Source organism: Myxine glutinosa, chromosome 12 (genome assembly GCF_964187855.1).
Source record: "Myxine glutinosa chromosome 12, kmMyxGlut1.1, whole genome shotgun sequence".
Lineage (NCBI taxonomy): Eukaryota > Metazoa > Chordata > Myxini > Myxiniformes > Myxinidae > Myxine > Myxine glutinosa.
Genome location: NC_136272.1, coordinates 107,920,318 through 107,945,207, shown reverse-complemented (window position 1 = coordinate 107,945,207; position 24,890 = coordinate 107,920,318). Strand labels below are relative to the sequence as shown.

The following is a 24,890-nucleotide window of genomic DNA, read 5'->3' as shown; positions in this document are numbered from 1 at the left end:
CGATCAAGCCGCCGGCCTTCAGGACACGCCCATTGGTGTGCTCACCTTGGCCCTGGTTGGTCGCGCGACCCTCTGGCTCCGCCCTTGATGACGACGGGCGGGCACGCCTTTCTTCCCCGACCCGAGCACATGTTCAATGGTGGTTTTGGAGGGGATGTAATATTGGCAATCGAGGGTTGGCCATGACGAAAGGGGAAATGGAGGTTTTGGGAATGGGAATGAAGAATGAAGGGAATCTATCTTATTTCACTTGGTGCAATGGAGTGTCATTTTAATGGAAGACAACGCCTTAACCTAATACACAGAATAAGGAAATAAACTACTGAAGAGGGATATTATAGTGTCCTTCAATGTATGCTTTATGGAATTAACTACCGGAACGCCCTTTGACCTTTATACACACTGGAGCAAGGAGGGCTCAGACTAAAACAATAATTCACAACCATTTACTACAATAAAAACACAATAAAAAAAACACAATCCTCATATCCACAACAATATTTTCATGATAATTATGACGTCATCGGTCATGGATGTAGTACACGCGCCATCTTGGAAAAACTTCGCACCTCTATATCTGAAAGCACTCCATGGAAAATATTGAGACCTGGCCCATTGTCAACTACTCCCCATGGGAAATATGATATGTTAATGATGGCATTGGTGCCTTCGTTATGACGTCATAATTCGACAAATACAACACTTATCCGATCATTATGAATTTTTTTTTCTCTGCAACTGTTGGTCTGATTGACCAAGCGAAATTTTCACCAGAGGAGCGCTTCCTCCTTTAGAATATTTCAATGTTAATCATGACGTCATAGGTCATGTGGTACAGGTGCCATCTTGGAAAAACCGAAAAACGTTGTACCTCTATATTTCAAAAACCGTTCTATGGAAATTTTTTTGATATGTGGCTCATTGTAGATACCTCCATATGAGGAATAGGTGTTGTTGACGATGACGTCATTGGTGCCATAATTATGTCATACTTCGGCAGGGACAACGCTCTTCTGATCAGTTTGAAATTTATTGAGCATGATCTATGCAACAATTAATATTAGAAAATATTAATTTATGATGTCATCGCTCACATGGTCTGGCAGGCATATTGGATCAATGAAAAAAAAAAAAAAAACGTTCAAAAACGGAAGAGTTGGCTCGCACCAAGTTGACTGCGCAGGATAAGTATTCTATGAATACCATCTAGTTTTTCAGGTTTTCTTTCTGTGTGTCTGTGCTTGGTGATTTTGTTACCGCGATAACTTCAACTGCTGATGAGATTTTGGGGTCAAAGGTCAAAGGCCATGTGACCTTTTCTGAAAGTATTAGATTTTCGTTACCGCGATAACTTGTGAACCAGTGAAGGGATTTTGACCAAACTTGGTGCAACTATGGACTGTAATATGAAGATGAACTGATTAAATTTTGTGTTCAAAAGGTCGAGTGCCCTTAATGGGAGCACGCATAATTGAAAATCTGTTACTGCAATAACTTATGAACCACTCAAGAGATTTTAACCATACTTGACACACGTATGAACGGATTAAATTTTAGATTAAACAGGTCCAAGGTCAAAGGTCATGTGCCATTTCAAAAGCATTTTGCAAACCATAACTGAAGTTTGAAGTATCCGATGTTCCTTTTCTACTTCATCTGTCCTTTTTTCTCTTACGCTGTCTCTCGCGGGACATTAATTTTCATGTGACTTTTAATTGATATAAAACGTAATAGTGGGTTGACATCTAAAGTGGGTGGAGGCATATTCATTGATGCATTTGCCTCAAATTCATTCATGCATTCATAGTTGTATCTTATTTTTGCCAAGAACAATACTTTTGTTGCTGCTTACAGATTAATAACGACGAATGTTACAAAGACAATGATAAAAACTGTTTTCTATAATCTTCTTCTTCATTTTTTTTTTTTTTTTTTTTTGTATACTGAATCGAGGCTCGTGAAAGAGCTAACATTTATTTCACAAACAAATCAACCAGACAAACAAAATATATAAAAAGAGGGAGCGGAAGACAAGATGCGGAGAGAAGGGGAAGCACACAACCACAACATTTGAGAGCAGGGAGAAGTGTGGGAGGGAGAGAGCTTGGGGGGAGGAGGCGTGGGAAGGGGGGGGTGGTGGGGGGGGGGGGAGAGGTATAAAACACAAGGGGACCGAAATTGGCGGGGGTAGAAAAGATCAAGGTTTTGGATGGTGGAGGATAAGAGATGGTGGTGAACAGCTGTTTTAAAGACCTGGAGGGTGGAGTGGGATTGAAGAGAGTGAGGGAGGTTGTTCCAGAGGCGGGAGAAAAGAGGAATGAAGGAGTGAAGGTGAGCAGAGAGTCTTGATTTTGGCAGTTTAACCATAAGAGGGTTGCAGGCAGATCTTGTGCGACCTGCAGGAATATTTGGGGGACAGAGCCCAGAGAGAGCTGGGGGGGGGGGGCAAGGCCAGAGAGGAGTCGGTAGAAGACGGAAAGACCACCAACCTGCCTGTGGTGAGTGAGTGAAAGGCCCTTGGAGTTAGCTTCATCGCGGGAGATTCCAATGATTCTGAACGCTTTGGTTTCAACAGCGTGAAGACGAGCTAGGTGTGAGGCAGGAGCACCAGACCAGAGGGGAGAGCAGTATTCCATAGAGCTGCGGATGAAAGCCTTGTAAGTGGTGAGGAGCTCAGGTGTACCAAGGAAGGACTTCGCACGACGGAGGATGCCCAGTCGGCGACTGGCTTTGGAGGCCAGATTTGAAATGTGGTTTTCCCAGGAAAGATCATGGCAGATAGTGAGACTCAAAAGATTGAGTGACAGAACTTCTTGGAGAGGATTATTCAGAAAGTGGATGGGAGGGTTGTCCAGTCGGTCTTTTCGGAGAGACATCGTAAGAGTGTGAGATTTGTCAGGATTGAAAGACATGTTCCATTTGTTTGCCCAGTCTGTTATTTTGTCCAGGTCTGCAGAGAGTGAGGAGGCTGCAGACTGCCGATCTGAGGGATGAGGAATGGAGCGGCAGAGAGTAGAGTCGTCAGCAAATTCAGATTGCGATTTGTATCACCACAAGGCCTCTCTGTCGGTTAGGATGGAATTTGGAGCTTGGCCATGGTGTTTTCTATAATAATTAATACCCATGAACTGGTAATGTAGTCAGCCATCCAGGTTAGCTGAAAACACGTAAATTAATTTCTCTAAAGTAGAGTCAACCTTTCTCTTTTCTGTGGAACCGACTCCATGTGTTTGTCTTCATTTCTCTTCCTTCCAATCTTAAGAATGCTTTCCATCTTTACCTCCTAGTTTCTCCAATAACTCCTGATCTTTTCTACCATCACTTACCCCTTAAAGCCATATCTTTGCTAAATGAATTCTCATTGTGTTTGTTTGGTGTCTTATGTATTTATTTGTTTGTTTGTTTGTCTTTGTTTGTCTGTCTGTCTATCTATCCACCTGTTCCCTTCTGCCCCTCTTTCATTCTGTCCATCTGTCGTTTAGCTCCTCTGTAAGCCTCGATTTCTATCAAATACAGTATGTATGTATACATATATTTTTCCATACACTGGAAAGGATGGATACATTTTGAACTTGTGTTTAGTGGGTGTCACATGTCCTACAACTATTTTTGATTAAATACGTTGTTGTAGTTTAAGATGTACTGAAATCATTTCAGCATTTAATTACATAAGTGGGTGGATGTTATGTTTTCACCCCCGTCTGACTGGTGGCAGGATGTCTCAAAAGGTTGTGGACGGATTTGGCCGAAATTTGGTGGACAGGTTGGGTGTGTGACAAGGACAAAATGAATAGATATTGGTGAAGATTCGGATCCGGATACTATCTTCTTTTTTCATTGATTCTTCACCATTGAGAGATCAGGCCAAAAATGATATACAACAGGATATCTCAAAAAGTTGTGGACGGATTTGGACAAAACGTGGTGGATGACTTGTGTAGGTGACAAAAACAAGTCGATTCGATTTTAGTACATGTCCGGATGCAGATTTGGCCTATCAGTGGAATCGAAAACGTAAACTGTTCAGTCTGGCGGAGGTATGCGCTCCGAGTTCCTTTCTAGTTAGTAAATGCTGCCATGATGTAGTCTTTCGGATTTAACACACACACACACACACACACACACACACACACACACACACACACACACACACACACACACACACACACACACACACACACACACACACACACACACACACACACACACACACACATACACACATACACACATACACACATACACACATACACACATACACACATACACACATACACACATACACACACACACACACGTAAACTTGATACTCATTTGGATGTTAACGGAAGGGCTGTGTTTTATGTTGCTTGTTAATTTAAGTTTATAGGAACTAAGGGACCTCTCCTTGCTGGTTTGATGTGTAATACACACACAATGTGCATGTGTGTGCGTTTGCTACCAGGGTCATGTTTACAACTGCAACCTGTCTATTCACAGCTGGAGAGATAGGAAATCGTGGCTAGGTTTTGCTCAGGTAGGTTTTCATTTTATTTTTTATTTAATTCGGCGAGGCTTGGTGCCTCCCATGGTATTTTGCCTTTGTCCAAGTTGGGATGTGTGCTTGTATGGCTCACCACATAATGTAAGTGTAGAAACAATTGATGCCCTTTCATCCATTACAGGGAAAACTGCTGTACCAGGCAGGGGACACAGGTGATTCGGCAAGTATTGCCACTTGCATAGACCCCGAAACTCTTGAGCAAAATGGCACTGTAATGCTTCCAGGTGGGATTCTTTCTTCACCCCTGAAACTTTGTTTCCCTTCACACTGTTACCTACGCCACCTAAGGTGGACGGAGGTTATGTTTTCACCCCTGTCTGTCTGTTTGTCTGTCTGTCTGCCTGTGAACAGCATATCTCAAAAAGTTGAAGATGGGCACGGACGAAATTTTGTGGAGAGGTTTGGGTATGTGACGAGGACGAAATGATTAGATTTTGTTGAAGATCCAGATCCGGATTTGGATCCGATAATTTTTTTGAAGTGATGCTTCACCATTGAGATTTAGGGCTAAAACAGACATATAGCAGGGTATCTCAAAAATTTGTAGACGACTAATGACAAAACTAGGTGTACGAGTTGGTTCGGCGACGAGAACAAGCCGGTCAATTTTGGTTCATGTCCGGGTATAGATCCGTGGGATACAAAACGTAAACTGTTCAGTCTGCCGAATATTTATTCTTCATGACATTATCTCAACTAGATTAAATGACGGCTGTGATTGGCTGAATTATGTTGCCATGGAAACCAGCTCGGTAACTTGGCTTTTGTACGTGATATGTGAAAAACCGTTTTGATCTATTCCTTTAGCTTTCATATTGATTAGCTTTCATGTTGATTTCATATTGATCTGTTCCACGATTTAGCTTTCATATTGCACAGATCTATTCCTCATACCATCCAAGAGATGGGAACCTCGAGTATTTACTCCTTGTTCTTTTTCCAAAAATTACCATCGAACACCATTCCTTCATTTTTGAGCCAAACCTCCAAATTCCAAGAAATAAAAAAGCCACGTGTTTTACTTTGCCATTTCCTTGTATTTGAGTCGATAAGAGATTAAATTTGATACAAAGGTGCTTTCAAACAGCCCTATAGGGGTGCAGAGAAACGCTTTGGATTAGAATCATATTTGGGATTATACAACGGTCAAGTCAAAATTTTGCATAATTAAGGTTTTTGTCTTGCCATGCACCTGTATTTCAACAAATCTAGATGAGGGTTGGCACAAAAATACCTTACCAAAGCCCGTTCAGATTAAAGACCAGGAAACTAAACCGCCATGATGACAGTTTATCGTCGGGTTGGGAATCAAACCCAGATGAGGCAGCTCAAAAGAGAGTATGTTGTCTCTGAGCTAACCGACCAGTCCCCAGTTACAGTAAGTGATGTAAAACATTTAATGTATGGGTTACATTTTTCTGCATACTGTTAACAAATTTCTTCTTGCATTCTTGCATGAGCAGTCCAATAAATAGCCTGAACCATTTTGTTTTTCGTTTTTACAACCATGTATGCAGGCCCCATTGTAGATGGAGATGGTATGATCTTCGCCGACGGAGAAACTGTGAATCAGATCGCTGCCTGCAAGGATGTAAGCACGTGTTCCTCCACTTAGTGTCTCTTCTGTCATTCTGCACGGTCTTACTGGGTCTGAGCTGCCTACCGACCATCTTGTTTTTATCTTTTTCGGACAGTGAAAGTTTTATTTTGTCTTGTGTCAATTAAGGTTTCTTGTAAAGTAACCGGATTTCTCCGTAACTGGGACATCATTATGACATTGTGTCTGCGACGTCATTACAGCCTTGCGTGTGGGACGTCAATACAGCAGTGTGTCTAGCCCTAGGCTTGGCCTCTATGGATGCGCAGTGCGCACATCATCCTGGCATCCAGCACCCATCCCTTTGCTTCGCTGATTAGAGTTGAACAACGTAACCCATATATCTGACTATCTGACTATCTGAAGTCCGTAGGTGACGGGTTGAAAGTGAGACGCTCTGCCTCGCGGGTTGACAGATTTAGGCTTCACTGCACCGCACCGTCTTACTACTATATTTTTGTTCAGAATGAACGCGCGAGGGGATACTATGTGCTCTACGAGTGCTGTTCTAGTTATTAATCCCCTACCGGTTTCACCGGAGGGGACTATAATAGGTTTGCTCTCAGTCTAGTATCTCTCTGTATGTGTGTCTGTCTGTCCGTCCGTCCCACTTGTGATTTAACAGAATTTTTCCCCATACCCTTTAACATATTCAAATGAAACTTGGTACATGGCTTTATTATGATAAGATACAGAACAAGATTGAACTTCAGGACGTTTCATCAATTTCCCACAGAGTTATGTCCTTTTTACACTTGGGAAATATCACGTGTTAGACATCACAATTCCTGAGTGCTTGGAACAAGAACACTCATTGGGAGCGCTAGGGGACATGTATTGCAAAGCAATTCTCAGTGTGCTTGTTACTTTTGTTATTGTAAGCGGCCTTTAAAAAAATGCTGATAACAGTGTGTAACGATGCTTAAGCTGATATCTATACACATTTACATGCCGTTTTCCCAAAGTCAAAAAAGGCAATAAAACATGAGAATTCCTCTGGATTATTTTCAGTTGAGTCTAGACCAAAAGCAACATAGGCAACATAGGCTAACCTATGTCTAGCACCTTCGAGGCTAACCTATGTCTAGCACCTTCGGCTAACCGACAGCCAAAATAAGGCAAATCGTCTTGCTCGTAATGTGCATTGGCCCTACCTTGGGAACCAGCGGGGGAGAGAGAAGGGGATGGGAGACCAAGTAGCTTCAACCTTTGTCTTGTGGCCTTTATCACCCTGGCAAGTTTGGAAGAGATCGCATAAGTCACCACCAAATGCATCGCCCACAAACATGTAGACACATACAGACACCAAATTGCTTATTTTAGTATGATGCCCATTGTCTCTGCAGGTGTTTTCTCAATTTTGCAAAGGTAATTGTATTTGTCGTAGATTAGTTTATATCCAGACTGACATTGTATAATTATTTGATTTACTGTGCCTCTTTTTATCTCTTGCTGACTTTGATTTATTAAAAACATCCAGGATCCTTCAGCGTTGTAAAAGCAATTTACAAACGAGGTTTTTTTCTTTTCTTTTTTAATCAAAACTGCAAGATCTGGACCAGCAGATTATGGAAAAGCACAACCAACTTGGGGTTTTTTCCTGAAAAGATAAAGGCTCAACGTCCACCATTTCAGCCTCCGAGTGGTCTTCATCAGGGATGAACATTGGCTGTGTGCGTTCTGAAGTTAAATGCTCTCTGAGGAGGTGGAGCAATGCAGATCTGCAATAGGACACAAAGACTACGCATTGTTTTAGTTCCCAATTTGCCTTTCATTGAAGTCGTATTTGAATTTGATTGAATTTGAAAGTGGATACGAGGTTTATTTTTTTGTTGATACCGTGCACAGGAGGGATTTGTGGTACGGACATTCTGCGCGGCTCCTCAGCCCGTGCTGCTGCAGGAATTGCAGCTCAAGCTGGCCAGGAAGTGTTTGCATGCATGTGGGCTTTCTCTGCTTGATATGGAGAAGGATCTACACATCATTAGTAAGTTACATCTTGTGCTGTATTTGTGTCTTTTCTTGTGGCATTTATTTATAACCCACCTTCGCCACTACGAAAAATGGCCTCTAAAGGTGTTTTTTTTTTTTTTTTCTTCGCCACTACGTGGTTACTGGTGCTGGTTGTACGCATGTAATTGGCTAGCAATCACATGCGGTGTTAAAATATAGTTGCTAAACTGCATTGTTTTGATTTCACTACATACTTGGACACTGCTCTGTGTGTTTTACTACAGGTTAGCACTTACCTTTGAATGCTTACCAAATTTATTCCATAAATGAGGGTGTTCACATTTTGCATATACAAAAATAGGGGAATCTTGACCCTTGCCGGCCTTGATGCACCTTCCTCTCTTTCTATCTCCTCCGCACTTGATATTTATTTTTTCTTTCCTCTTCTGGAAGTCCCGTACCTTTCCTTTTCTCCCGTATCCCTTTATATTCTCTTCCTTTTCTCAATATACACTACATGACCAAAGGTATGCTGGCACCCATTCTAATTAATTAATCTAAAATTAACACCCATTCTAATCTAATTAGTGGATTTGGCTGTTTCAGCCACACCATTGCTGGCAGGTATATATAATCAAGCACACAGCCATTCAATCTCCAGAGACAAACATTGGCAGTGGAATGGGCCGTATTGAAGAGCTTAGTGACTTTCAACGTGGCACCGTCATATGATGGCACCTTTCCAACAAGTCAGTTCATCAAATTTCTGCCCTGCTAGAGCTGCCCCGGTCAACTGGAAGTGCAGTTATTGTGAAGTGGCAACGTCTAGGAGCAACAACAGCTCAGCCGCAAAGTGATAGGCCACACAAGATCACAGAACGGGACCGCCGAGTGCCGAAGCGCATAGCGCGGAAAAATTGTCTGTCCTCGGTTGCAACACTCACTACCGAGTTCCAAACTGCCTCTGGAAGCAACGTTAGCACAACAACTGTTCGTCGGGAGCTTCATGAAATGGGTTTTCATGGCCGAGCAGCCGCACACAAGCCTAAGATCACCATGCGCAATGTTAAGCGTCGGCTGGAGTGGTGTAAAGCTCGCCGCCAATGGACTCTGGAGCAGTGGAAACGCGTTCTCTGGAGTGATGAATCACGTTTCACCGTTTGGCAGTCCAACGGACGAATGGCTTCAGATCACCATGCGCAATGCCATGCGTCGGCTGGAGTGGTGTAAAGCTCGCCGCCATTTGACTTTGGAGCAGTGGAAACTCGTTCTCTGGAGTGATGAATCACGTTTCACCATCTGGCAGTCCAATGGACGAGTCTGGGTTAGGCGGATGCCATTAGAATGCTACCTGTCCGAATGCATAGTGTCAACTGTAAAGTTTGGTGGAGGAGGAATAATGGTCTGGGGCTGTTTTTCATGGTTTGGGCTGGGCCCCTTAGTTCCAGTGAAGGAAAATCCTAAAGCTACAGCATACAATGACATTCGAGACGATTGTGCGCTTTCAACTTTGTGGCAACATTTTGGACAAGGCCCCTTCCTGTTTGTTTCAGCATGACAATGCCCCCGTGCACAAAGCGAAGTCCATACAGAAATGGTTTGCCGAGATCGGTGTGGAAGAACTTGACTGGCCTGCACAGAGCCCTGACCTCAACCCCATCGAACACCTTTGGGATGAATTGGAACGTCGACTGCGAGCCAGGTCTAATCGCCTCACTAATGCTTTTGTGGCAGAATGGAAGCAAATCCCCGCAGCAATGTTCCAACATCTAGTGGAAAGCCTTCCCAGAAGAATGAAGGCTGTTATAGCAGCAAATGGGGACCAACTCCATATTTATGCCCATGATTTTCGAATGAGATGTTCGATATTCGGGTGTCCACATACTTTTGGTCATGTCGTGTACCTCTTTAAGGAATTGATGCTCTGGAAAATCCACTCTTCTGTTTTACAGACATTGTGCCGTGCCGTACCCCATTCCTACCGGTCGACAAATAGCAGCTCCGTCGCTCTCTGCTGATCTGCAATTGATTCGATGTTGGTCTGATAAATGGAACATGTATTTCAATCTTGGAAAATTTCGATCTCACTCTGTCGCTCTGGAAGTATTGTCAAACTAACCCACCTTTAAATTTCCACGGTCAACAACGGGAAGAGGTGCAGTGTCACCCTCACCTAAAGCCGTAACTTTTATTGAATGACCATACAGCAATGCTGGCCTCCGAAGACAAGGGTGGACCCGTCATTCTCCACGGGTCCATGTGTTTCCTTAAATACCAAGTACTCAGAGCATTGTCTTCACTCAATGGAGTACTGTTTTTCCTTAATGGCTGAAATCCCAGCATCACATCCACCTCCCCTGGATTCTGTGGCATCTAAACCTCTCAAAATTATTGGAAACTCCAGTGATTAGGCCGAGGCATAAACTGTTACTCTCGCATCGTGAAGGCATGGTTATTCACTTGTGCATCCATTGTATGGTTTCCTGTGGATGAAATTCCTTGCAGCTGTGTGCTGGCTGTTTTCTAGCTTTGGGACACTGCCATGCTACATCATGTGGCTCCATGGTCTGCTTGTCTTCACGGAATCGATTTAACCTATGCCGATAAATTGGCTGGAAATTCTTTTTGACTCATTTTTTATGGCAGTTGTACCACTGTGTTCATACTTTGGATTGCACATTTATTGTCTGTCTAGCCTTAGATATAATAGATGGCTGTATATAGCTGTTTGGAACTGACAATGTTGATTTATTTGTGAGATTAAAGCTAACCTTGTGTCCCAGAGGCATTATTACAAGGAAATTATTATTTGTGTAAATGAGTGAAAGGGAACATTGAAGCAGTAGGTAAAGGAGAGGCGATCAATATTTGCCAACACAGCGATTTGGGAGGGAGGGAGTGGGGTAGAGATAACGTTTGCCAAGTTATTACCCTCGCCTAAGGAGAGGGTATTGCATTTAAGTCCGTTTGTTTGTGTTTTGTTTGTTTGTCCGCACAGAATAAATATGATTTTCTCTGCAACCGTTGGTCCGATTGGTAGGAAATTTTCACCATAGCTGGAACTCCACCTGTATAATTTTTTTATGATAATTATGACGTCATAGGTCACGTGGTATGGGCGCCATCTTGGAAAAACGAAAAACTTTGCACCTATATATCTCTGAAAGCGCGGCATAGAAAAAATTGAAGCATGGCTCATTGTAAAGAACTCTCCATGGGGAATAAAATATGTGAATAATGATGTCATAGGTACCCCAATCAAGATTAAATTTCTTGAGCGTCATCTAGGAATAAATTGGTGGAGAAAAAAATAATGATGTCATTGGTCATGTGGTTCGGCCACCATATTTGTTTTAACACAAAAGCCTTAAAAATCACTGAAAACACACCCTGGTGAGGGTCTGCAATCTCTGCTCTTTCTAGTTTTGCTTGCATTTATTTTGCCATTGGTGTTGATTTGATTAGCATTTTGTTCTCTGCAGGTACTGGTTTTGATGAAGAGCTGGCAGTGCTAGGAGCCGGCCGGGAGTTTGCACTGATGCGGACCATCACGGGGAAGGCAAGTGCGACTGTCATATTTATAACTGTCTGGTCATTCCCATAAATCTTACTCTTCCATGAGCCTTGCTCCTGTGGAGAAAATCGCTCACCCTGGATCACTTCCATTACCTTGTTTAGGTTTTTGGTTTGTCCTTCATATGTTGAGTTAATCCCTGGTGTTGGGCTAGCGGCTAGGGTGCCGGCTTAGGATCCTAGGATCCTGGGTTCGAATCTCGGTCGATCGCCGAATTAATGCCAGGGGGGTTGACTCAGCCTGTCATCCTTCCGAGGTCGGCTAATTGAGTACCAGTTCACTGGTAATTCCCTGTTTGTCGTTGAAGGCGGCAAAAAGGGTTGGCGTCAGGAAGGGCATCCGGCCGTAAAACATTGCTTCAAAAAGGGGACCAAAAAACAACAACTACCACGGTCCCCGAAAAGGCCAACCCCCGCTTTGCGGGGAAAAATGGCCTCTAAACGGTGGTTTTTCTTCATATGTTGAGTATCACTAACAACATTGTAACTTCTTTCTTTTCTTTTTAAACCATCACTACTCATGGTTCGTAGGTTATTTGCATTTAAGGGGGAATTATTTCAATTGGACCAGGCCACTCTAACTTGGACATGCTGCTTCTACTCTCTCAACAACGGATGGAGGCCCTCAATGTCAGACATGCTAGAAATATCTCAAGCTTTAGATACAGTCTGTCATCCTGCCTTGCTCTCCGAGCTCTCTGCCTATGGCCAACTCCACTCTTGGTTTCTGGCTTCCTCTACTCTTGTAGCCAACATGTAGCTTGATGAAATCCTAGCATTTCATCTGCCTGTCGAGGCTGGAGTGCCCCAAGACGGTGTGCTTATTCCTCATCTTCAACTATCTCTCTGACTCTTTGGAAAATCCTCTTTGTCCATTTGCTGATGACTTCACGCTCTGCCTTGACATCCCACATACTTGAGACAGGTAGGCAGCTGGTCAAAGAATCACGAGCTGGTCAAACACTTTGAATATGTCTTTCAATCCTGACAAATCTCTCCCACTCCCTCTTTCTATGAAAGGACTGTATGGCACTCCCCCCCCCCCCCATCTCCATCTAATTTCTTAACAACTCTGTCGAAGTTCAGTCATTCAAACGTGTTTGAGTCTCACTATCAGCCATAGTCTTTCTTGGCCAAACCACATTCTGAAGCTTCTGGTCTTCAAAGCCAGTCACCGACTGGGTAACTGGGTATACATCCTTAATCGTACAAAGTCCTTCCTTGGCCTACCTGAACTCCTATCCACCTACAAGGCCTTCGTCCGCAGCTTGATGTAGTACTGGACTCCCCTGTGAGCTGGCTCCCCTGCATCACACCTTGTTCAGCTTGATGCCGTGGAAACCAAGGCTTTCAAGATCATTGGAATCTCCCTCGATGAAATTGAGTTTATGGGCCTATCACTTTTGCCTTGCAGACAAATCTGAAGTCTCCTTTCTACCGCCTCCTTTCTACCGCCTCCTTTCTACCGCCTCCTTTCTTGCACCCTCTGTTTTCCCTACCCCCTCCCCTCCTTCCCAGCATTTTGCAGGATGCTTCTGGTCCACCAGCATCCCTCTTCTGGCAAATCTTCCAAAATGCAGAATCACTGTTCACCTCCATTCATTTGTTCCTCCTTTTTTCCACCTGTAGAACCAACTTCTCCCCGCCCCCCCCCCCCCACCCTTGATCTCATTCATACCTCCAGGTCTTCAAGACAACTGTTCTCCACCACACCAGATCACTCCCAATCCAAAACCATGATTTTTTCTTTACCCATTAACCAACCCCAAGCCTACCTCCTTCCAAGTTTCCAGTTTTTCCTTGCTGAGAGTTTGCTTCTGTATCCATCCTCCTCTATTCCTCAATTATTCTCCACATCCTTCATTTGTCCAAGTGTCCTTCTATTGTGTCTCTCAACCCTGCCATTGGTGTATTTTCCCATTTTTCTATTCTTCCTTTTGTTATGTTACATCATGATCCATTCAATGTTCTAGCTCCTCCACTAGCCTCCACTAGTCTGAGGTATAGACTTTGTATAAATAAAATTAAAAAAAACAATTCCCAAAGGCCAAGAAAATGTTTATTCAGATGAGATCTGAACTTTTTATTGTATTTTATCTGTTATTGTGTAATCATCATTACGGTAGTGTGGCTTTTTAAAATAATTTTATTTTGAATAATCTCCATTGTAAAAAAAAAATCAACGGTTTCAAAATTGAATAGTTTTTAAATACAATTTTAAATGGGAAAACTTGAGTTGATTGTTCCTGGAAAATGTGTCTTTTATCATGCATTTTACTTTGTTTCCATGAGTGGTGCAGATGTACAGGTTAACCCAATAATTTTATTGTTCTTTCCTAACGGAATAGTTAGTAAAATTACATGAGGGACTGTTATTTGAAATGTAATCTCCATCTGTTTGGATATGTCGGAGCAGGTCACAGTTTGTTTATGAGGTATAGACTTTTTTTTTTTTTTTTTACCTCCAACACCAAAGGTGGATGGAGGTTATGTTTTCACCCCTGTCTTTGTTTGTTTGTTTGTTTGTCTGTCTGTCTGTGAACAAGATATTTCAAAAATTTGTGGACGGATTCGGACAAAATTTGGCAGAGAGGTGGTGTATGTGACGAGGACGAAATTATTTGATTTTGGTGAAGATCCAGATTCGGATCCGGCTAGTAGGATTCTTAGTGTTTCTTCACCATTGGGAGATAGGGCCAACAACTATATATAGCAGGATATCTCATAAAGTTTTAGATGGATTTTGTACGAAACCTGGTAGAGAGGTTTGGTATGTGTCAAGGACTAATCGATTCGATTTTGGTGAATATCTGAATATGGATTCGGATACGAGAATTGTTTAATTTTAAGTGATTCTTCACCATTGAGCGATCGGGCGAAAAGCGATTATATAACATGATATTTAAAAAAGTTATGGATGACTTATGACGAAACTTGGTGGACGAGTTGGTTAGGTGACAAGAACAAGCCGATTAGATTTTGGTTCAGGTCTGAATCCAGATCAGGGCCTATCAGTGGGATACAAAACAAACTGTTCAGCCTGGCAGAGGTATGCACTCTACCGAGTGTTGTTCTCGTTTTACTCTTTGATTCATTGTACGGCAGTTTGGATACATTTGTTACATCGCAAGTTATTTTGTATACACTACTCACAATAATAAAAAAATAACCACCTTTAGAGGCCATTTTTCCCCGCAAAGCGGGGGTTGGCCTTTTTCGGGGACCGTGGTTGTTGTTGTTTTTCGGTCCCCTTTTTTGAAGCAATGTTTTACGGCCGGATGCCCTTCCTGACGCCAACCCTTTTTGCCGCCTTTAACGACAAGCAGGGAATTACCAGTGTACTGGTACTCAATTTGCCGACCTCGGAAGGATGACAGGCTGAGTCAACCCCCCTGGCGTTAATTCAGCGATCGACCGGGATTCGAACCCAGGATCCTAGGATCCTAAGCCGGCACCCTAACCGCTAGCCCAACACCAGGGTTATACACTACTCACAATAAGTTAGGGATATTGTGGGAGTGAGTTTATTTTTATTTATTTTTATAGGGGTTAGGGTTAGGGTATTGAAATCAAGAATGCTGTGTTTTTTTTCACACTCATTAATAACAATAGAATTAGGACCAACAACTTTTTTTTTTTTCCACATAATTAATACACAAAACAAAATCGACCACACCGAAGAACCTGCTAATATCCCTAACGTATTGTGAGTAGTGTAAATCAAGTGATGCAATGAATGCTTTAACTAAACAGAGGCAAACAGAGGCAAACAGACACAAACAGAGGCAAACAGAGGCAAACAGAGGCAAACATGCCCCCCTTTTGAACACTTGGCCTGATTATTAATTGTTCAGAGTAATGCAGATTGTAAGAGTGAACAAGGTGGACTAAGAGGTCGTGCGACTATTGTCACGAGTGTGGCAGAGGGCAAGGGGGGGGGGGGGGGGGTAGGTGGTAGGTGGTGAAGGACGGAGGGAGGGTGTGTTGGGATCGAAGGTAGCGGGTTGGATTGGAGTTTTGTGGGCGTTTGTAAGCGGTAAACAAGTTTGTGTTGCTCGAAATGCCGACAATGGTGAATGTGTGCAAAGGCTCGTCCTTGTGGCTTCCTGCAGGTGTATTACACTGGGAAGTATCAAAGTCTGGGAATTAAACAGGGTGGGCCAGCTGTTGGCAAATGGGTTGAACTGACCATCACCAAGTCACCCAAAGTGGTGCAGTTTGCTGTTGGACATGATGGTGGTCATGTGCTGCTGGTGGCTGAAGATGGCAGCGTGTTCTTTGCTGGTACAGCACGCAAAGGCGAGGATGGTGAATCTGGTGAGTGCAAGGAAAAGGAAAAATGTTTTGTGATGTTGAAATGCATGGTCGTCGCCAGATTTTAAATGAAAGTATCTTGGACAATCACATGATCTCAAATGTATTGTACTTTGTAAAATTTTATCATAACTGCTCTTGTGTACCAGCAAATTTGATGCTACTCGTGAGTACTGCGTCTCAACTGAGGGTGTTTTTGGCTTGTACGTTTTTGCTGCCTTTTCCATATGAGCCAGTGTAAAAGTTGAGGCAAAATAGAGTTTAGCACATGGTGATGCACATTGTTTCACATTTTTCTACAGTGTCTAATTTACCATTGAGAATAAGAATCCTGCATAATCCTGGCATATGGCTTGTCATGCCAAGATAACTCTTTCCTTTGTTCAAAAAATTGGCTCTATTCTATTCCAGTAACACGAGTGCTCTACTTCTGGGAGTTGTACAAATATTGAAACTACTGTAAATCCCCTTGTATAAGGCACACCTGTGCATAAGGTGCATGGTTGATTTGTAATTTCCCTTCCTCCCCCCCTCCCTCTTCCATGCCCCAAAAAAGTAGATCTTTGTCCAACTAATACACTGTAAATAGATTTTTTAAATGTTGAACGTCCCAGGCACGGACTATATAGTCCTCATCTAGGCCGGGCCTTAAATAAAAGAGCTGCATTGATAGAAAAGTGAAGATAGAGAGAATAGTCTAAGTTTTTGAGGAAGTAAAAAATCTGCTTTTTGAAAAGGGGAAGGTTATAAGCGTTTGGAAATACATGGATCATTCCATGTTAAATCATCAAAGAATCTGCCGTCATCTCTCAGATTTTTGTAAAACTTTGGGAACCAATTGGGACCCATGAAAAACAGCTAGAACTCAAATATTTTTGCTAACAGCCTCTTAATTAGTGAGATACAGGTTAACGAACTTTGGACTAATTAGCGCGATGTCGCGAATTCAAATGGCCATATCTCTAAAAGTATAACACCTAGAGAGCTGGTTTTGGTGTCATTTTAAAGGTATTTTCATGCCCTATAAATTTGTCTGGGCAACATTTTCCTACCTCCAATCACAAAAAAGTTATCACAAAATATAAACTTCAATTGTGAATCCCCAAATAATGTATCCTTCAAATTTCCTCAAATTCATCCCAGATGTACCTTATGATGTCAAGAAGTTTCCACATAAGTTTTGTGATGGGCACTCCAATAGTTTCTGAGATATGAGCAATAATGTACATGTACGTATGGCATATAGGTTCGAAAATCAGCATTTGTAATGTATTATACAATCATTCTAACCTAGCCATGACAGGGAACACAGGGAACAACCATCAATTGCTTTGAAGTATCATATACTTTCACTTTCAACTGGGCCTGAGGGGAATTCTCATCTGGGGAATTCCAACTGGGATTTCCCATGTGGGTAATTCGAGGTGATGCAACTTTCACAGTCTAAGATCCCCAGGGAAAGTCCAAGTTGGCTTAGTGTAATGCTTAGGCCTGCCACCAACAGAAATTGGCAGTTCACTTCTGAAGGAGCTGCAGAAAAATGACGACTGCCAAGGAAAAGTTCATCTTGAAGCAGAAATCCTGCTGCAATCCCTTTGGAGCTCATGAAAAACCAAAGTCGTCTGGCTTGAGAGCTGTTAGCCAAAAAGCCATAGCCGCTCATCCAAGCCTCAAACTGCAAAGTGCACAGAAAATCTGTACCCAGTGTCGTAAGAAACTGGCAAAAAGACAACCAGGTGTGGTAGAGACTCAGAGTGAAATACCATTACCAGTGACCAGCAGCGCTATTAGCAGTAGTGAGGACAATGATGGTGGAGGTGAATCACCAATACCAGGCAGTTCAGGGGAGTTTGAATTTCATTCTCCTGAAATGGAACTGAATACACTGAATGAGTCTTTGGGATTGATTGGAGAATCACCTATTCCAAAAAAGAGACTTGCTGCAGATAAATATGTGAAATCCAAAACCAAGAAAATCGGTGACACTGTGAAGAAAAAATTGGAAATCGCGACAGGATTACAGTGGATTATGATGGTCACTGGTGGGTTGCATGTGTCATGGAACATACCCCAGAGAGGCATGAGGTGGATGTTAAGTTCCTCCATCCACATGGACCATCCCCATCATGTACATTTCCGGAACCAGCAGACCCTCTCACTATTGACTACCAGGATGTGCTTACTACTGTTGAACCAACCACTGCAACTGGAAGGACATATTGTATTTCCAAGAAAGAAACAAGTGCTGCTGTTGCTGCATTGAAGAGGAAATTGAAAGCCTAAGTCAGGTTAGTGAACACTGTGTACTTGAACTCACTTATTGATTGTATAATACATTACAAATGCTGATTTTCGAACCTATATGCCATACGTACATGTACATTATTGCTCATATCTCAGAAACTATTGGAGTGCCCATCACAAAACTTATGTGGAAGCTTCTTGACATCATAAGGTACCTCTGGGATGAATTTGAGGAAATTTGAAGGATACATTTTTTGGGGATTCACAATTGAAGTATATATTTTGTGATAACTTTTTTGTGGTTGGAGGTAGGAAAATATTGCCCAGACAAATTTATAGGGCATGAAAATACCTTTAAAATGACACCAAAACCAGCTCTCTAGGTGTTATACTTTTAGAGATATGGCCATTTGAATTCGCGACGTCGCGCTAATTAGTCCAAAGTTCGTTAGTCTGTATCTCACTAATTAAGAGGCTGTTAGCAAAAATATTTGAGTTCTTGCCGTTTTTCATGGGTCCCAATTGGTTCCCAAAGTTTTACAAAAATCTGAGAGATGACGGCAGATTCTTTGATGATTTGACATGGAATGACCCACATGGGGAGGTAAAGAGTTCAAAAGTTTGGCAGTGGAGGGGAAGAAACAAACATCATAATGGTCCACCCTTGAGTTGCCATTGGCCACACAATAATCATGAGATGTAGTGGCTTGTCGAGTATTCCGTGGTCTCGATAATGGCGGTGGTGCACAAGCAGCAAGTTCTTGGGGGCAGAAACCGAAGTAATATCTGTAGAAAAGAGAAAGAGAGCCACCTTTGCAGCACAATTTGAGCAGGTCGAGTTTTCAGGTCAGATCGGGAGAGTTGTCGGATTACTTTGGATTAAATTCTGTCCAGGAAGTATGTGGAGCGAGAACCTCCCCAGATATGAGAGCAGTATTCTTCTATACAAGGACGAATCAATCTTTTGTATAGTTGAAGCAACTGTTGAGAGGAGAACAATCTTCGACAATTTTTTTTTTGTATACAACATCGAGGCTCGTGTAAGAGCTAAACATTGATCACAAAAGACAAACTGACACATAAAACATGATAAAGGGAGCGGGAGACAAGATGGGGAGAGAGAGGGAAGCACATAAGTACAACATTTGAGAGCAGGGACATCGGGAGATCTGTGGGAGGGAGAGGACTTGGAGGGAGGACGCATGCGAAGGGGGAGGGGGGGGGGGGGTGGGAGAGGTATAAAACACATGGACACTGCTAGGACTTCTAAGAAAGAAATCGGTTTTTCAAAAAAGTGGATCTGGGGTGAATTAACGGGGGTAGAAAAGATCAAGGTTTTGGATGGGGGAAGATGAGAGATGGTGATGAACAGCTGTTTAAAAGACCTGGAGGGAGGAGTGGGATTGAAGAGGGTGAGGGAGTTTGTTCCAGAGGTGGGAGAAAAAAGGAATGAAAGAGTGAAGGTGAGCAGAGAGTCTTGATTTTGGCAGTTTCACCATAAGAGGGTTGCAGGCAGATCTTGTGCGTCCTGCAGGAATATTTGGGGGACAGAGCACAGACAGAACAGGGGGAGCAAGGCCGGAGTGGAGTCGGTAGAAGACAGAAAGACCACCAACCTGCCTGCGGTGAGTGAGTGAAAGCCCCTTGGAGTTAGCTTCATCGCGGGAGATTCCAATGATTCTGAAAGCTTTGGTTTCAACAGCGTGAGGCCGACTCTGATTCATAATCTGAACGTGAATCTGAACAGGACTCATAATTTATTCGAGGCAGACTTATATATTTGTGTAATGCATGGATTCCAGGATAAATTTGATGTTGCTGTAATACCTAGTAGGTTTATTGTATCACATGGTGTAATTGTCATAGGTGGGCGCGATTCGGAAAATTTTAAGTCCGCTTACCGCTTATCCGCTCCGCCAGCCCGTGTAGTCCGATTCGCTTATCCGCTTCAGCGGCCGAAAATCTTAGTCCGCTTACCGCTTATCCGCTTATCCGCTTCGATTCGATTTTTTTAAAGCGCTTCGACGTTTTTAAAGCGATTTTTGACGTTTCTAAAGGGAATTTAATGCTTTTTAAGCCTAAATAGCCATTTCTAACTACTACAAAGACAAACAAAGCTTTTAAGATCAAAAATATACATTTTTATTTAAATAAAATTTATTCAAAATTTATTGAAATAAAGTTTTCCACTCGACTCTACTCTACTCTACAGTTAATTTAAATATAATTTTAATATATGCAAGTAACATTAAAGAAAAATCAATTTGCCCATCCTTTCTTTGACAAGAGAGTCTACTAGTCAACAGACTAGCAGTCTGTTGACTAGTCCTCGTCTTCCTCCTCCACCTCCACCTCCACCTCGTGGGCCTTCTTGAGGATTTGGAGGTTGCCCTTCATGAAGACGAGGGCCTCGAAGTTCGGTGCAGCCAGGGCCGACCTCTTAGGCCTGAGGATGTCCGACCCGTAGCTGAACACGCGCTCGACCGAGGCAGAGCTCGGGAGCGGCGTGTTATGCCTGAGAAATAGAGTTACCCAAGCATCACGGAACTCGAGCGGGAAGAGATTGGGCGAGAGCTGTAACGTTTGGTTATTCAGACACAAACAAGTCAACAAGATGGCGGGCCAACGGACTGCCGTTTATTCGTCATGGTGTCGTGAACATGCCGTAAACCATGACGTGAACATAACGTCATGATGTAATGCGTTATGTTACAACCATGTCGTAAACCATGACGTGAACATAACGTTATGATATAATGCGTTATGTCGCAAGAGCCGAGTTGTTAGGGTTTCACTTATTATTCACTTAAATAAATATTCACAATTCTAGAGTAACGGCTCAGGCTAACAGCTGATTTGGCGAATCGCGATGCGCTTTAATTTTTCGGTAGTCCGCTTACGCTTATCCGCTTCGGTTTCCGGGGGTTGTTCCGATTCGCTTATCCGCTTCGAAAACGTTAGTCCGCTGCAGCGGATAAGCGGATAAGCGGACTTTCGAAGCGGACCGCCCACCTTTGGTAATTGTGGAGCTTTCAAAGGGGATTGGAGAGTTGGGAATTTTAGCGAGACAGATGGGAAGAAATTGAGTTTTAGAAGCATTGAATTTAACCTGATTACATTTGCCCCACTGGGAAATCTTGTCCAAATCCGAATTTAAAGAGGTGGCTGTCATGAAACGAGATGTAGATCAAGTGAGGAAGATGGAGCAGATGGGAAAAACATGGAGGAATGTAATGTCGAGTCATCAGCTTACAAGTGCATTTGGTTATTTGTAGAAGAAAGAGGGTCATTGATAACAAGAAGGAAGAGTGTTCGAGACAGGACAGAACCCTAAGGGATAGGGAAGGAGGATAGGGAAGGATGGAGATGTTGAATCGTCAACAATTACCGAGATAGAGCTGTCGGAGAGAAAGCTCGATATGAGAGAGCAGAGTGAAGGAGGAAAGGTGAAAGAGGGAAGCTGGGATATCAGACCCTGATACCAAATTCTGTCAAAGCCTTTTGATATTGAGGCCTGCAACAAAGGATTCCCGAAAGTCTCTCAAAGAAGAGACCCAAGCATTTGTAATGTAAGAAAGGATATCACTGGTAGATCTTGCCTTGCAAAAGCCATATTGTTGGTCAGATAAAAGACTGTGGGATTCAAGATGCTTGAGGAAATGGGAATTGAGAAGACATTCAAATACTTTGGAAATATTTGAAGTCAGAACAATATGACGGTAGTTGGAAGGGTTTGAATGATCACCTTTCTTTAAAATAGGTTGTACTTTTAAAATATAGTTGTAATTGTATGTAATATATATTTAAAATAGTTGTAAATAAGGCACGTTTCCAGGAAAGAGGAAACGTTTTAAAATTTTTTTAAACAAAAACAAATGAGCGAGCAAGCGCGGGTGCAAGTTCTGAGGCACACTCCTTCAAGATACGAGCAGTAATGCCATCTTGTCCTTATTCTGTACTTGTGTCCAGAGAGAGGAGTACTTTTTTAACTGCATGAAGAGAGACTATAGGGAGTGGCATATGATTGGTAAGGGGTGCATCAAGAGGGAGATGGAATGTTGCAGTCATCCAATGTGGAATTGGAGGAGAAAAGAGGACCAGAAAGAGTTACTTCATCAGTCGGAGAGACAGCGATAGTATCATCAGAACGGAAAAGTGAAGGGAAGGTAGATCGACAGAAGTTGTTGGGGATACTTTTATCCCAGGACCAGAAATCTCTATAAGCAGAAGAGGATGAGAGGTTGTCACATTTATTTTGGATAAAGAAATGCTTCACCTCACGAGTAACATGTTTGCAATGATTTTTGGCATATATGTAAGCTGACTGTGAATCTTAGGAGAGGAAGAAGTTTGCAGCATCTTTTGTTCCGATGTGTAATATATCAGGAAATTTCGACCAAAAAACAAACGATTGTTTAGAATGATTTATTGAACCGTTAATTAATCTGTTGAGTTAATGGTTTGTGATAGTGGCCACTAGAGGGTAATAATTATTGATTAATTAGCTCACCTGCAACATTGTTCCTGGAAGGTTATGGGATGGCCTGTTGTCTGTCCATACCTTCTTTTCAGAAAGTACACACAATTCCGATGAAACTTGAATGCAACCTTCATCACCTGTGATGTACCAAACCTTGTTGACGATATTTTAAAAAATCGGGGCCTAAGAGGGTCTACAGGGGGTTGCCCCTCAAAATAGGTATTCGCTTTCTTCTCAGAAACTACACACACAATTTTGATGAAACTTGATCACAACCTTCATCCCCCCTGATGTACCATAGTTTGTTCACGGCATTAGAAAAAAATCACGGTTTTAGAGGGTGTGTGGGGGTTTGTCCCCCTAAAATAAGTATCTCTTCGCCAAAGCTACACATGCAATTTTGATGAAACTTGAGCACAACCTTCATCACCTGCGATGTACCAAAGTTTTTTTTATTTTTTATTTTATTTTATTTTAAATAACCAAAGTTTGATGTACCAAAAAAGAAAAATGCGTGTGTGTGTTGGTGTTGGTTTGGATGAGAGCTTGCACCTGTATTCATCTTGTTTACAATGTGTCTTCCCCTTGTTTTCATTCTTCCACACCTCCCTTGTTTCTCCAAATCTCCCTCTATTTTGTCCCTCAACCCTGCTGTTGGTGTGTTCCCATGCCCCCTCCCTCTTCATACTGGTCTGTTTGTTCTGTTTCTTCCTGCATAAGCTTCTACTTTGTGTATATAAAAGGCCTGTCCCCTGAAAAGAGTGTAATGCAAGAAACACAGTGGAATATATAGAACAATTTTTGTGAGTGCAAGTCCTGGAATGCAACTTATTAATAGTGGTTCATCATGATCCCAGTGCTCTCTTTTATGTTATTGCTGTTCTGTTTACTGTTCCTAAATGAGCACTTTTTATGCTTCCTCCACCAAAGGCGCTGGAGGCATTATGCTTTCGTGTTGTCCGTCCGTGATCAATTTTTGTTTCAGTGAGGATTACCTCCTCCGCATGGATGCCAACCCATGGGGATTGATTGTATGTGAACGTCAAGTAAGGAAGCAGCTTGCCCCATAATGCTGGGTAGATTATTTTGTGGGTTATTGTGATTATTGTGTAAAGCCAAGTTGAAATCCCATATATTGTGTGGATTTGGCCTTGTTTCGATACCCTTGAAGTTCATGTAAAATATATATATACTTTTATCTTGATGTCCTTGTCCAACACACGAGATGTGTACGAGCTCCATTAACCTTGGGGAGGAAAAAAACAACAACTTGTCTACTGGTCAACAAGCATGTGGATAAATCTGAGAATGGACAAATGCAAAAATAGGAGGGGGGAAGAAACTCAGCAACAGACTCGAACGAGCTCCACAAGAGCATGTGGACTGCATGAGCACACAGACGCAGAACAAAAACGCACGTAAAGTGGCACACTATGACACATGCAGGTGCATTAATTACATCGACAAATTCAAAATTAACAAAAACGGCTGAAACAAGACAACATGTATCCTCAGCATTCAAAGCCAGCCTTGTAGAGCAGAGAAGATGACACCTGGTCGCGAAGGAACCCAAAAGCAGAGACTTTGAAACCTATACAGTATTTTCCTGAAATATATCTGCATTAATTTCAAATCAAGGTGCTATTGCAAATGGAATAGTTTTTATTTTTATAACATACCAGCGGAAGTACCCAGTGTTGCATGGGAGGGGCAGGGGTGGTGGAGGAAAGAAGGAAGGGGGGGGGGGGGGGAAGGGTGACGGGAGGGGGAGGAGGACAAATGACACATGCAGGTGCATTAATTACATCGACAAATTCAAAATTAACAAGACAATAGGTATCCTCAGCATTCAAAGCCAGCCTTGTAGAGCAGAGAAGATGACACCTGGTTGCGAAGGAACACGAAAGCGCAGACTTTGAAACCGATACAGTATTTTCCTGAAATATATCTGCATTAATTTCAAATGAAGGTGCTATTGCAAATGGAATAGTTTTTATTTTTTATAACATACCAGCTGAAGTACCCAGTGTTGCATGGGAGGGGCAGGGGTGGTGGAGGAAAGAAGGAAGGGGGGGGGGATGGGGGACGGGAGGGGAGGGGGGGGGGGAGGACAAATGTATCTGTGCGAAGGGTGCTTTAACCTCAGCATTGCCCAGGCAAAAATGGAAATTGTAATACCATCTGCC

The 24,890-nt window shown here is 42.6% G+C and overlaps 2 protein-coding genes across 2 annotated transcripts in view; one reads left to right on the top strand and one right to left on the bottom strand.

Moving 5' to 3' along the window:
• Nucleotides 1-24,890, top strand: part of MYCBP2 (MYC binding protein 2) — a 381,848-nt gene that overhangs the window by 71,012 nt on the left and 285,946 nt on the right. Inside the window, 6 exon segments of the mRNA XM_078766193.1 lie at nt 4,445-4,516; nt 4,665-4,767; nt 6,061-6,134; nt 7,989-8,127; nt 11,576-11,652; nt 15,779-15,983. Coding sequence (XP_078622319.1) covers nt 4,445-4,516; nt 4,665-4,767; nt 6,061-6,134; nt 7,989-8,127; nt 11,576-11,652; nt 15,779-15,983 — 670 coding nt within the window.
• Nucleotides 1-24,890, bottom strand: part of LOC144888382 (uncharacterized) — a 146,851-nt gene that overhangs the window by 76,210 nt on the left and 45,751 nt on the right. The window lies entirely within an intron of this gene.